The sequence below is a fragment of the Mastigoproctus giganteus genome, chromosome 11 (assembly GCF_048544385.1).
Source record: "Mastigoproctus giganteus isolate SK-2022 chromosome 11, ASM4854438v1, whole genome shotgun sequence".
Taxonomy (NCBI): domain Eukaryota; kingdom Metazoa; phylum Arthropoda; class Arachnida; order Uropygi; family Thelyphonidae; genus Mastigoproctus; species Mastigoproctus giganteus.
In genome coordinates this window covers 37,750,919-37,765,088 of record NC_143585.1, presented here as the reverse complement: position 1 = coordinate 37,765,088, position 14,170 = coordinate 37,750,919, and the positions used below count along the sequence as shown (strand labels likewise).

Below are 14,170 nucleotides of genomic sequence, written 5' to 3'. Positions count from 1 at the left end.
AACAGAGTTAATCAGTCTTGGATGAGGTATGCATGGTGTTTTGCTTCCAGTAAATTGAAGTTTTTCCTCTAGCAAAACAAAAAAAATTTGACAACAGAATATATATATATACACAATTCCATAAATTGCTTACTGTCCAGTCAAAATGCTACGAACACCTACTTAATAGTGGATATTATCCTCCTCTTGTGCCAGTACAAGAGGGATGCATTATAGATTCCATGCCGCCACCACAAGGTGAGACATGGAATCAATAATGGATCCCATAGATCTGCAATAGTGCATGATGGAGGATCCAAATGCCAGATATGTTGATCCATATAATATTAGCATTAGTAGAGGCATATGATGCAAGAAAGCAAGCATATACGGCATCAGCCAAAAAAAAATCCTTCCCATTTCACCCATCCATTTCGCTCCAAATGTAAGTCTAGTTTTGTCTTGAATTTATTTAAGCTGTCAACTTCTAAGACAGATGGAAGTTTGTTCCAGCAATCAACCACCCGCTAGCTAAAGGCAAATTTCCGCACATCCATTCTACAACTGTCTTTCCTCAATTTGAATTTATGTTCCCTCAGGCGATTAATCTGGGCAGGGGGAAGAATCCCATAAGCATTGAGCATGCTCAAACCATTCAAAGTCTTATACACCTCAATCAGATCACCTTGAAGGTGCCTAGTTTCTGAAACACTTCAATTTACAGATCTTAAGCCTTTATTTTGTAAGAGCAACTCTTTGTTCCATTCATCAATCTTGATCCCTTCTCTGTACTCGTTGGGCGCCTCCGTAGCCAGGTGGGGAGGAGCAGAAGTGCGTAGCAAACACTTCTTGATTAGACCGGGGTTCAAGCCCGTGACCACCAAATACGGAGGGTGCGGAAAGGTCAGGGAATGACCACCGCATATCTCCAGAGCAATATGGCCTTAGTTGCTAATGCTCCTTAAAACCAAATAAACAACAACTGTACTTGTTCCAGCAGCTCTACATCCTTTTTAAAATGCACCAGACCTGTATGCAGTACTCAAGGTGTGGCCTGACCATTGCTTTATACAAGGGGATAATTACCTCCTTATCCCTACTAGATAAATTCCTGTATATCATTGACAAGACACTTTGAGCTACTCTTGCAGACTGTCTGCACTGCTCAGAACACTTCATATCTGACTGTACAAATATCACATGTTCATTTTCTACCACCCTGAGTGTAATACCACCCAGTTGATATGTTACTCTGGGGTTACTGCCACCCATATACGTACTTTACTACATTTGTCAATATTAAACTTCAGTTGCCAACTCTCAGCCCATCTGCTCAACTTTTCTAGATCTGTTGCAGTAGCGTACTCTCATTAGGAGGCCTCCGACCAGGAGAAGGAGTGCAGTAGCACATTTGGGTAGACGCTGGTCCAGTGCCAACCCACACTGGACCAGCGTCACATGGAAGATTAGGGTCCATGTCTCTTAGCATGAATTGTTGAGGAGGCTTCCATCCTGCAGTGGGTTGATAACGGTTGCAGTTTTTTTTTTTTACTGTCATTAACAACCTGGCCAACCTGGCAAACTTCATCAATATCATTGATAAATGCAGAAAACAACAATGGACAGAGCATGGACCCCTAGGGAACTCCACTAATAACATTAGTCCAAGAAGAGCTATGACCATTGATTACCACTCTCTGTTTTCTCCCACTCAACCATCCCTTTATCCATTGCAGCAATTTGTCTCCAATACCACAATGCTCCAATTTGTGCAGCAGTCTTCCATGTGCAACAGTATCAAAAGCCTTCCTAAGATCCAAGTATATGATATCAAAATTATTCTTTGCATCAGGTGCCTTTGTGACCACATCACAGTATCCAATCAAACTGGTCAGACAAGAGTTCGTTTAACAAACCCATGCTGTGTCTGAACTATAACTGAAGTCTTCTCTAGATGATCATGCAGTGCTTCTTTAACCAGTGCCTTCATTAATTTCCCCAGAACATAAGTTAAACTAAAAGGTCTGTAATTACTTTTGTCACCCTCTGATCCTCTTTTACAAATTAAGATCACATTTGCACCACATCTCCAGTCCATGGGTATTTCCCCCGAGTCCAAGGAAGCCCTCATGATTATGGCTTAGGGTTTGCTTACTTCCTTTGCTGCCTCCTTTAGATCCCATCCACCCCAGGTGCTTTTCTTATGTTTATATGTTTATCTTCAACAATTTCTCCTCCAATTTACTCTGAATTATTACAAAATCATTTATTTTGTTGCCAGAGTTTACCTCTGGCATTCCCCCCACTGAATAACTCTTCAACAAACTGAATGAAATACTCATTCGGTTTCTTGGCTACCTGATCATGATCATCAACCGTCGATATCAAGTGAACCAATCTGATTCATCTCTTTCCTTCTAGAGTTTACATAAGTGAAGAACTCTTTGCTGTTTTCCTTTGCAAAAATTTCTTGTAATCTGCCTTCGCTTGCCTAACCTCCTTTGTGACTTGATTAGACTAGTTTATATCTACTATCGGCTTCTGTGTCGCCTGATAATTTATATGCATCCACACATTTTTCTTCTGGCAATACTGGCAATATGGCAAGGAACATTATTCTGCTGGAACATACCTGTGCCATCCAATCAGCCACAACGGATAGGTTGTTTTTAGCATTCAGAGTGCAGTCTAGGGGCATGAGGGGATCCTAGAGATTTCCAAGAAAACATCCCCCATACTAAAACACTGCAGCCATCTTGAATCACCCTAATGAATCACTCTGATGGCCTGTTTCTGTTTGATCAGGCCATCAGAGTGATTCAGTTTCACAGTTTGTCACTGTACCCTCCATCTACTGTTCATATAATGTAGCAATATACACAATTCACTGAAAAAGGCAACTTTCTTCCACCCATCAATGGTGCAATGACACCCTTCATAAGCAAACTTTAGGCATTGTTGGCAATAAGTAGCTGTAAAATGGATATCCTGACCAGGCACCCACTTCTGAGTCCCATACAGAAGAGGATTCATTAGATTGTAGTCTTGCTTGGAAACACCATTGGTCATCCCTGGTTACACTACATAGTCAGCCATTCCACTATTTTCTATCTATTGGCTCACACAAAGTGGGACAGCCTACGTTCACCACAACCATCGATGAGACGTGGGTGCCTGCCACTGGCCCAGAAACCGTTGCTCATTCACTATCCATCCACTCTTGAAACACCTTAACTACAGCACTGTGAAGCAGCCCACAAGACACCCTTATGCAGATTCACAATTTGCATAATACAGACACCCTTCAACCGGTACCCAAAAATCATTCCTTCTCCATCAGATTAGGGGATCACATGTGGTGAGTATGGGCTTGGCACACCCAGGGTCCTGAGCTGGATATCACATTCTTCTCTTTCTCAGTGATTTCCTTCTCTCTCTCTCTCTCTCTCTCTCTCTCTCTCAGGGTAATTCGGAATTTTTTTTTTTTTTTTTTGCCTGGTGCAGCTAAAGCCTCAGAATTACTTGCACCATATGGCCAATAATGATAATGATATGAACACCTACTTAACAGTGGATATTATCCTCCTCTTGTGCCAGTACAAGAGGGATGCATTATAGATTGCATGCCACCACCACCACACAGTGAGGCATGGAATCGATAATGGATCGCATAGATCTGCGATAATGCATGATGGAGGATCCAAATGCCAGATATGTTGATCCATATAATATTATATGGATCAACATATCTTTGATCAACATACTGCCCATGTTGATCAATTACTTCATATGGATGGCATGCCACAACCTGCAGTATCACATTTATCAGTTCTCAAGCAGTCATTTAGGGGGAAATGATGTTTTGACTGGGCAGTATATATATTAATGTTATAGCTGCAGCCTTTCAGGTAACAGAGTTGACATACTTTGGCACCATATTTGTGACTTTTGTTAGGAATGTAATGCCAAAACATTAGCCTAGCATAGCAGGCTATTGTCCGCTATTGTTTTTATAAGAAAAATATTTTCATACATCTTTTCCCAGCAAAAGAGCTTTTTGAGAGAGGTGACAGTTTTACTAAATAGTCCTTGATTTTGAATTGTCAGTAATCATTAATGTTGACTCCTCATCCCATCTCATGCATAAACTGTAGAGAGGTCGCAAGCTGATGAACAAATGAGTATCAGCTGCCAATGTGGGATAACATTTATCTGCCTTACTCTTGGTCTGCCTTTGGGCTTATTACCATTACTTTCTCTGGCTAAGGTAAAGAAAGCCAATACGAGAACTACGGCAAACTTACCAGACAAACTGGTTTGCCGCTACCACAGTTTCTCCCTGCATTCTTGGTAAACAGACAGTGCATGTTATCAGTAGCGGCAGTAGAAGTCAAGAATGATATACTGATTGACACATAAGCGTGACAGAGGATGTAATGATTAGTTTTTTCTCATTATTAAAAGCAATTATTGGAGTTCATGAGTGTTTTCGCTATAAAAAAACCATATTACTGATTTTTTGTATGTTTTTGGTTTTTTTATGAAAACCCCAAACACGAGAGGTACTAGAACCTATAGTATTTACTACTGTGCTTGGGCTGGAGGTTGAAAAGATGAAAGAAGATATCTGTTGACATTAGACTTGAACTTCTGTAGACGGTAATTTTCAGGAAATATGAATGAAGGAAGGTTCTTCCAGAAAACGGCAGTTGAATGAATAAACGAGGAAGATGAAAAGTTGGTCCTGGGAGTTTGGAGTTGGACAGTAAATGGATGTTGGTTGGTGGCGGCACATATTCAGACTGTTTTGAAAGAGAGAGCGGGAATTATAGAACCCAATTCAGAAGAACAGTGCCCATGCAAGTATCTGTAGAAAAGGCATGCAGCAGAAACAGTATGTCTATAAGACAGTGAGTGGAGAGACTCTGTTAGAAAGGAGTCATTAATTAACCTAACTGCTCTCTTCTGAATGGAATTTAGAAGCCTGAGAGAGGTTTTGGGGCACTGCCCCAGGTGTAGGAACAGTATTCCATGGTCGGGTGGATTTGCGATTTGTACAGAGTGAACAGCTGTTTGGAAGAAAAGTAATGCTGAGAGCAAAAGAGAAAACCAAGTTTTTTTAGATGCAGAGGAAGCAATATTTGTAATGTGCTTGTGCCAAGAGAGAGATTATAAGTCAGGGTAATCCCCAAAAGAGATATATCATTTTGCCTAGAAATCAGAGTGTCACCAAAGATAAACATAGGAGCAGAAGAATCCTTTTTGCGAGATATAAGACAAGACTAAGTTTTAGGACTGAAATCAACTAAGTTGTCTTTGCCCCACTGGAGAATTATCTGGATATCGGCATTTAAGGAATTGGTAGTGGATATTAGAGAAGTTGAAGCTGATTGAGCAGAGAAGGTTTCTCAACATGGAAAGTGGAATGCAATGTGCTATCATTGGCAAAACTATGGATAGGATTTCCAGTCAATAGAAGAAGGACATTAATATACAAGAGGAAAAGAGTGGGGGAAAGAACTCAACCTTGGGGGACACCAGCATTAATGGAGAAGTTAGAACACAGACAGCCATCTACCATCACCCTCAGTGAAGTATAACCAATTACAAAAAACAGTTGGCAAACCATAAGATGGAAGCTTGTTTAGAAAGCCTTTATGGCAAACACGATCGAAAGCCTTTGAGATGTCAAGAGCAACTGGTTGCGTTTCCCCAAATTTTTCCATTGAATTTGTCCATAAATGGGTAACATAAGCCAGTTGTCAATCCACTGGTAGCATATCACCAGTGGATTGACAACAGAATCCATACTGGCGGTTGTTGATCAGATGGAAGGTTTCTAGATAGTTTAAGAGCTGGTGGTTAATCGATTTCTCCATTACTTTAGAAAGAGCAGAGTAATTGCAATGGGACGATAATTGGATGGGAGGGATTTGTCACCCTTTTTTAAGAACTGGCTGGATATGAGCAAATTTCCAAGCAGAAGCAAAAACACCTTTGTAATAAGAAAGTGAAAAAAGGCAGCAAAGAACAGGAGTAAGTTCAGGAGCACAGGTTTTGAGAACAAGTGGAGAAATACCATCAGGACCTGGCGCTTTCTTAGCATCAAGATTCGTCAAAATCCTTCTGACATACTTTTGATGGAAGACCACAGGAGGCATTGAATGGAGCTTTTCGGGAATGGTGGGAGGAGTTTTACCAAGATCATTAATACATGAGTTGGAAGAAAAATGAGATGCTAGAAGGTCAGCTTTATCCTTGGCTGAAGTGACAACAGAACCATCTGGTTTTGACAGAGGTGGAAGCTGAGAGGGGCAAAAGTTGCGGCCAATAGCTTTGGCAAGAAACCAGAAGGCTCAGCTACCATTAGGGCAAGAAGCAAGTTTTCTACTCTTAGCCTGTTCAAAATCTAGTTTGGACTGATTAATAACTGCTTTACAATTGTTGTGAGCTTTGGCATAGACAGAAAATGAAATTGAAGAATTGGAAACAAGCCAATTATGATATGCAACGTTCTTCTCTTGAACAGCCTTAGCACATTTATCGGAAAACCAAGGTTTAGATAAGGGATGAGATTTTAAAAAGTGGATAAAGGATTCCATTCCTACAAGAATAATTTCACTGACACGATCTGAGCGGACATTGACATCAGAAGTTTTGAAACAGTAATCCGACCAAGGGAAAGAAGAAAATAAATCTCGCAGGTCATCCCATTTTGCATTCTTGTAATGCCAAACAATACGACGTTGGGAATAGCCACGAGATAAAGGCTCCATTGGAGAAGAGACAATCACCAAGTTGTGATCTGAAGTGCCTTAAGGACTACTCACTTCGACAGTGTACTTAGAAGGGTTGTTTGTGAGAAAAAGATCAAGCGTATTGGCTGTATGGTTAGGATTGTCTGATATTCTTGTAGGTAAATGAACAATCTGTGCAAGGTCATTAGTAATTGCAAAAGCCTCAGCATCTCGACCAGCTGGGTCAGTGTGACTAGAAAATGGAAGCCAGCTGGAGTTGTAAACATTAAAATCGCCAAGGAAAATTACCTCGCTCTTAGGAAAGTTGTACTGGAGCAAGTCAAGTTCCAAAGAGAGGAAGTGAAAGGGCTCCAAGTGATTAGTGGAAATGAGAGAATGGTAGAGACAACAAATGAATTTGACACAATGAGGTAGAGAGATTTTAAGCCAGAGAAGATCGAATAGAGGAGATTCCAAATTTCCAAGTCTCTCACAGGGAATATCGGAATAGACATATATATGCACAAGTACCACCTTTGAGGCAAAAGGAATCATACAGAACAATTGAGATGAGCAGTAGTTGAATCAACCAATAACTGAGATTCTGTCAGAAAAAGTATATGGGGTTTGGTGGACTGCAAGTGGAAATGAACATCGTTGAGATCTGAACTGAGACCACGTATATTTGTGAAACGAACTAGGAAGTATTTGGGAGGTTTAGATCTTTTCGCAGATAAGCTTACTCTATTAGTTTGACAAATCATGGTGTATTTAATAGTAAGAAAAAGTGGAGATGGGGGGACATGCTGTATGAAACAGTGAAATTTTTGGATGTGGTGTACATATGGTAAGAATATACCCAGATCCTTGACATAACATGGCCTCGACAATGCCCCCCCCCCTGAATATACGCTACTCGGACTCTCTCCAGTCACTATATGGCAAAGTAGAGGTAGCAAGATTTATACACTACTTGATCAGGAAGCCTCCTAAAGAGTTACCAATAGGTTCGGTTTGGTGTACTAACTGGCGGCCGGCCTGCAAACACCGTTTTAGAGATGTACCCTCGAAATGCAAGGAAGATTGGACCTTGCCATGATGTTCATCATAACCTCAAATGTCATCAGTCATACAGCATGATGGAATAGATGGGGAAGAGTTGATCGGAACTTACTCTGGAGACTAAACATGGGTTCCACCACTTCAAGCCTCCAATAAACAAAGTGGTGGTATTGCACCGGTTGATTGCACCTAGTATTACCTGGTAACACACCTCGACCCCTGCTTACGTTGGTTCATACCTGGTTCACCCATCGTGTGCATGTGCATGGGGGTTATACCCAGGATTACTAACAGTCCCACCATCGTGAAGGTGCAAGCAGAGGATTTAGCTGTCACAGACCATCTGGACTTCACCGAAATTGGGTCCACTTGACTTGAATGTCACCCGAATATCAATTCCATCAGTGTTTTAGACTCATAGCAAGTACAACTTGTCTGGCATATCTGGGAGAATGTCTGTGACAACCTCAAGGCTAGGAAAAAAGGAAAAGGTTTACTGATTTCAGCAAAACTCAGAACAGGGTGCACACTCCAGACTATCAGCAGTTTTTAGTTGTGTTTTAATTGCAGCTTTTAAATGTTGTTTTTAGTGTAGGTTTTTTAATAGAGTTTCATTTTTGGCTAGTGAAAAAAGGTTGTTAGTTTATGCCACTAATTCGGGATGGATTCAAGCAGGCTAGTGAAAAAAGGTTGTTACATGGTAGTGATAAAATTTTACCAAGGTTTCTTTATTTTCCATTACAATTCATAACCTGACCTTAAATGTTAGGTTAAGAAATAACAGGAAAAGGTTTCCTTACCTAACTTTAAAGGTTAGGTTCGGAAAAGAAAGAGAGAGTCTTTATATATATGTGTATCATAACATCAATCAATCACTTAATGCTATGATGTTATTGTGTGTTGTGTTTATGCACAAATCAGTACATCGTCTGTCATGCCTATATGTCAATCAGTATACTGTTCTCGACTTCTACTGCCACTACTGATAACAAGCACCATACGCTTACTGAGAATGCACGGAGAAACTGGTTTGTTTGGACACTTACCAGACAAACATGGTTCTCAACGTTGGGTTTCTTTATTTTTGCCCTTTCTCCTTCAAAAATCTTTTAAGCTAATCTTCTTCTTCTCCCATCCCCTCTACATGCCAATAGCATCTTGAGTTTGGTTTGCTTACTTTTGCTTATATGAGTTAGTTTTATTTATTTTTTTAAAACTCATATATTATTTATAATTATAATATATACCTATTCATAACTGAAATGCTATTTATAGATTAGGCGATGAAAGCTTTCCTTACCAGATCCTCCATGGGCATGTGACCACTTTTCCCACATACCTCCAGCTTCAAACAAAGCATGATTTAAAAAATTTCCCACAAGTAGTGCTGTATAACCTTTAAGATGAGGATCAGGATGGCTACTAAACAATAATATATCTGAAATTTTCTGAATATCTTCTTCACCTATACAAAAAAAAAAAAAAAAAAAAAAAATTAAAAATATATATTTGTACACAAAAAATAATATACTATTAGCCATTTAAATAATCAAAAATATTCTATACTAAAAATAAATTTACTCAGAAAATGTTCCAAAGACAATGTAATAAGTTGACACTTATTACATTGTTGATATCAATAATATCATACATAATTTGATTGATATCATACATAAGTTTATATCAATGATCAACAATATGGATTCTGCCAGTGTTAATCCACTGGTGATAGCTTGGCTTCTGTCATTCATCTTTTAACAAATTTGATGAGTGTTTAGCAAAATTCAAGCATTTGCATTGATATCAAGGCTCTGATCAAACTCAGCATAATGGTCTGTTAAACAAGCTCCTATCTTATGGAATGCTAAATATCATTTCATCAAATTAGGTAGCCAATTTTCTCTCCAACTTCTCAGTGTGGGTGATGGTAGATGACTCACTACCATCTAACTTCTCAACTAATGCTGGTGTTTCCCAAGGTTCAGTTTTCTTTCACCCTTTTCCTCTTGTACATTAATAATCTTCTCCTGCTGACTAGAAATCATGGCCATAGTTTTGCTGATAGCAATACACTACATTCCACCTTCCAGTTCAGAAACCTTGCTCTTGAAAGAAAAAACAACTAATTCTCCAATTGGGCAAAGATAACTTAGTTAATTTCAATTCTTCTAAAACTTAGTCCTGTTCTTCAAAAAAGAGAGCCTACTGCTATCGTTCTTACCTTTCATAGCACTCAGATCTCTAAGACATGATCACATAACCTTGTTGCAAATTACCCTGGCAATATCTCTCTCTCTATGAATAAGCAGATCACAAATATTGCTTCCTCTGTACATCACACACACACACAGACACACACAGACACAAACACACACACACGGTTTTTCTTTTTTCTGTTTAATGGAACAAGCTTCCTTCATTTGTATTTCCCAAAAATTACAATCTACAGAAATTCAAGTCTAACATCAACAAGTATCTTTTGTCTTCTCAACTTCAATCCATACAGTACTAAATACTATGGGTTGATTTATACATTATCATAAAATATCAGTACCAGCCATGTGCAATGACATGTCATATCCATACAGTATCTGTAATTTTGAACTCTGTTGAAATATGGCCACATTATTTACATATTTGATTTACAGATTTTACAAATTTGCAAATTTGACTGTATCATTTGGATTCAATCAAAACCGGAACACATTCATTTCATTGTTCTAGCTACACATGTTTTTGATAATTTTATTAAAAAATTTGACAGTACTTATGTCTTCAATAATTCTGTTGGTAACATCACATCAGTATCTGTCATCTGTGAAATATAGTGGTTTCACCATTTATTACTTGTCTAAACATGAAACCATCCAAAATGGAATTCTTAAAGATGGGTTACCAGACAACTACAGAATTGACTATCCTGTACCCAGAAAATTATTTGTCCCTGCAATGTCCCCAATTTTCAGGTGTCCTGGAAAGGTGACTCACAAAAACTTCAAATCATCATGTACTTGAGAACATTTTTTCCAGGTCAATATTCTGCATGTTAAATAACAGACTCTCTCTCTCTCTCTCTCTCTCTAAATGGCCAATGGGGACATTTTCCTTTACCATGACTGCATTAATGTGAATGCCATAAGTAGGATAGAGAAAATGAGGCCTTGAACCACAGAACAAATCATGACAATGAATTGCCCTGGCATTGCACTGCTTTCGAACATGACTGTTTGAATCTACTGGGTAGTGCAACTGGCAGATTCACTCTTAGATATGACACAGAACCCCAGGGGCTCAACATCTGGTGAGTATTGGCTTGGCACACCCAGGGGATCCTGAGCTGGATATCATCATTCCTCTCTTTCTTGGTGATTTCCTTCTACTTTCTCTCTCTCTCTCTCTCTCTCTCTCTCTCTCTCTCTCTCTCTCTCTCTTGCAGGGTAATTCAGATTGTTTTTTTTTTTTTTTTTTTGGCTGGTGCAGCATAAGCCTCAGGCTTCCTTGCACCATATCGCTAATAATAATAATATTACATTGCCAAAATGTTTAGCTATTGATAAATCTTTAAATATGTTTCATTATCTTTCAAAACAAACAACATCATTTTTATGATGTAATCTGTTTGAAAGTCATACAATATCAATGCAACTTTTATGAAGTCTGTTCTGCTGCCAGAATTAAGACAGCTGCATTAAGTAAGTTAATGCAGCAGTCTTAATAAATGTTTAAATCCTGTTGGAAAGATAAAAAAAATAATAAACAAATAAAATAATAAATACATATATACATATACAGTGGTGGACAAAAAAGCTGCATCACTTTAAAAAAAGTAACATTTGTAGCGAAACGTATAAGATATTGTTTGATTACAGTCATTTTGTCTGTTGCAAAGCAAAGGTATTGCATCAGATAATGCTTCTATTGCATCAGACAGTACTTGCAAGATATTACATCAACAGTTTCTATAAATACGGTGTTGGAAGGGTATACATGCTCATTAGTATCCTGTTTTGCAGAGGTGTAAACATGGCTCCATATATTCAGTTGACATCAAGAAAAAAAAAGTGTAGCTGTTGCTCTGTCCCAGGAAGGGCTTTCTACACGTGCTATCACTGATAAAATAGGCTGCCACCAGTCAACAGTATCCCGGGTGCTGAAATTAAAGCGTGAAACCGGTGATGTGAAGATAAGACCTGGATCAGACTGTAAGAGAGTGATTTCCAAGCTTCCCAAGATTGATATTTGAAACAGCTATACATTCGTAATCGCCATGCTAGTACTCCTGATATAAAACTGGACTTTGAGATGGCCTCTGGTGTTGAAACAAGTGCAAGAACTATCCGAAGACAGCTTTCGGAATATGGTCTGAAACATGATTTCTCATATTTCCATTAATTATGCATTTAATTTTATTAGATTTCATTCACAGTGGTATATATATCCCATCTAACAAATGCATTTTGAACATTTCTGCAACCCACAATGCAGCGCAAAACACATTATTTGCAAAATTCACAAGGGATGCAGTTTTTTTGTTCGCAACTGTATATAATCTAATCTAAAGTTTAAAAAATTAAAATGAAAACATAAGGATGAAACTAAAGATAAAAATAAACATAAAATTAGTAAGGCAAACATCATTGGCAGCAAATATGCACCTTCCACTAAACGTTGCATGAGATAAACTGAAATAAAATGTATGCCAATAGCATGGCAAACCAGTAGAGCGAAATGATAATCCAATACAAAAGAAAAAAAATATAATATATATTATATTTTTATTATATATATATATACTTAACTTATTTATACATTTTTCTTTTTAAATTGTTGTACTACTTGGGAGCATCAGGTTTGTAGTGACCCCAACCAACTCGCTAGTTATATTTAAACCTAGCCCTGGTATGGATAGCCTTACATATAAAATATAAGATATATATAATGATACATATAAAAACAACAAAATTAATGAAATTTTAAAGATAGCTGGAGAAATTGGCAAAAGTTAGTGAAAATTAACATTCTTCCTCATAGCCATATCTGTGCTACTCCTCAGCGGCTTTGAGCAGACATATAGCCATACTAGAGGAATGTATTATACATACCTGTTTCTGTAATCTCTATACCAGTTTTGCTGGGTTAATTACTTGGTGAATAATTTGGAATTATAAGCGTAATCTTATAGAATAAATGTACTTATTTTTATATAAGTACTTAATTTTAAATAAACAGGGTGGTTTACGTATATTACAGCAAACTGTGATAGGAGATTCAAAGCCCTACGGGGCTTCGAATCTCCTATCACAGTCTGAAAATATTCAATTTCCTGCCAAAGTTTAGATTTTATGTGTGTATGGTACAGTTTATTGCGCAGTCATATCAGGTTTTGACCGTGGCGTGATAGTTAAAGAATGTGACGTTGCCTACGGCAACGTCACATTCTTTGCATTCCTGAGCATGGGCTGGTGTTGATTGTAATTTAGAGCTTGTTGTATTATTGTGGGAAGCAGATACAATATGATATCTAACCATGCTAAAAATGATAGAAATAAATGGTAATAATTGACATGGTATTTATTAAAATAAAATGGGAAAAGATAGGGTGATAGTTATTAAAATTAAATTTAAATTAAATGTGTTATCCGTAGGGTGTGGACTGGCAACACTTATCTAAGGCATGACAGCCCTGTATGTGCCCTTGGGGATAACTATTTACAAATATATACAGCCTCTATTAACTCTGTGTTTCCGTACTTGTAAATAAATCTCGATTTAGTGGAAATGCATTATACCTGTATGGTGATGTAGACCTGTGTATTTACATTCCTGGTGTTAATAACTCTGCTTATGGGGAATTATGAATTTGGACGTCCAGGTACCGTGCGGATAGGTGTTGAGCCACACCTATGCGCAAATAACCTGGGGTTCAAAAGAGGGCCAAATTATAACTCTGATTAGAGTTATTCATGTTCCGTGGAAAAATATTTTTTCTACGATACTATCAGGACTAATGTGAGTTGGTTGCTGTATGAGTTTACCTTGTGCGGTTGCATTTATATGATGTCTGATGTAATTGTCAGGTATTTTGTTTTTGATAAGGGTATTTTTCAGTTTTATTAAAGCTGTTTTAATGCTTTCTGGGCTATTACATATGTGTATAATTATGTTCGTTTGGTTTCTGATAACGTTTCCATGTATATTTTTGGCTAATTTAGTTTCCCAGTTGGTTAGTTTAATTGCTGGGAAGCCGATCAGGTCTCTTTTATCGTAGTGTTTGGTGTATACAAAATCATTTGTTATTGTGATTTGACTATCTAGGTAGATGGCTTGTAGGTTGCTTTCTGTGTTGGTTCTTTCTATAGTCAAATCTTCAGGATAGATTTTTTTAGCTATGT

General features: G+C 38.0%; 1 protein-coding gene across 1 annotated transcript in view; it reads right to left on the bottom strand.

Annotated features, from left to right (window-relative positions):
* The window catches only part of htt (huntingtin), a 688,215-nt gene that overhangs the window by 499,151 nt on the left and 174,894 nt on the right, over positions 1 to 14,170 (bottom strand). The window contains exon 13 of the mRNA XM_090385445.1: positions 9,079 to 9,243. Within this exon, the coding sequence (XP_090241571.1) occupies positions 9,079 to 9,243 (165 nt within the window). The remainder of the gene's footprint in view (positions 1 to 9,078; positions 9,244 to 14,170) is intronic.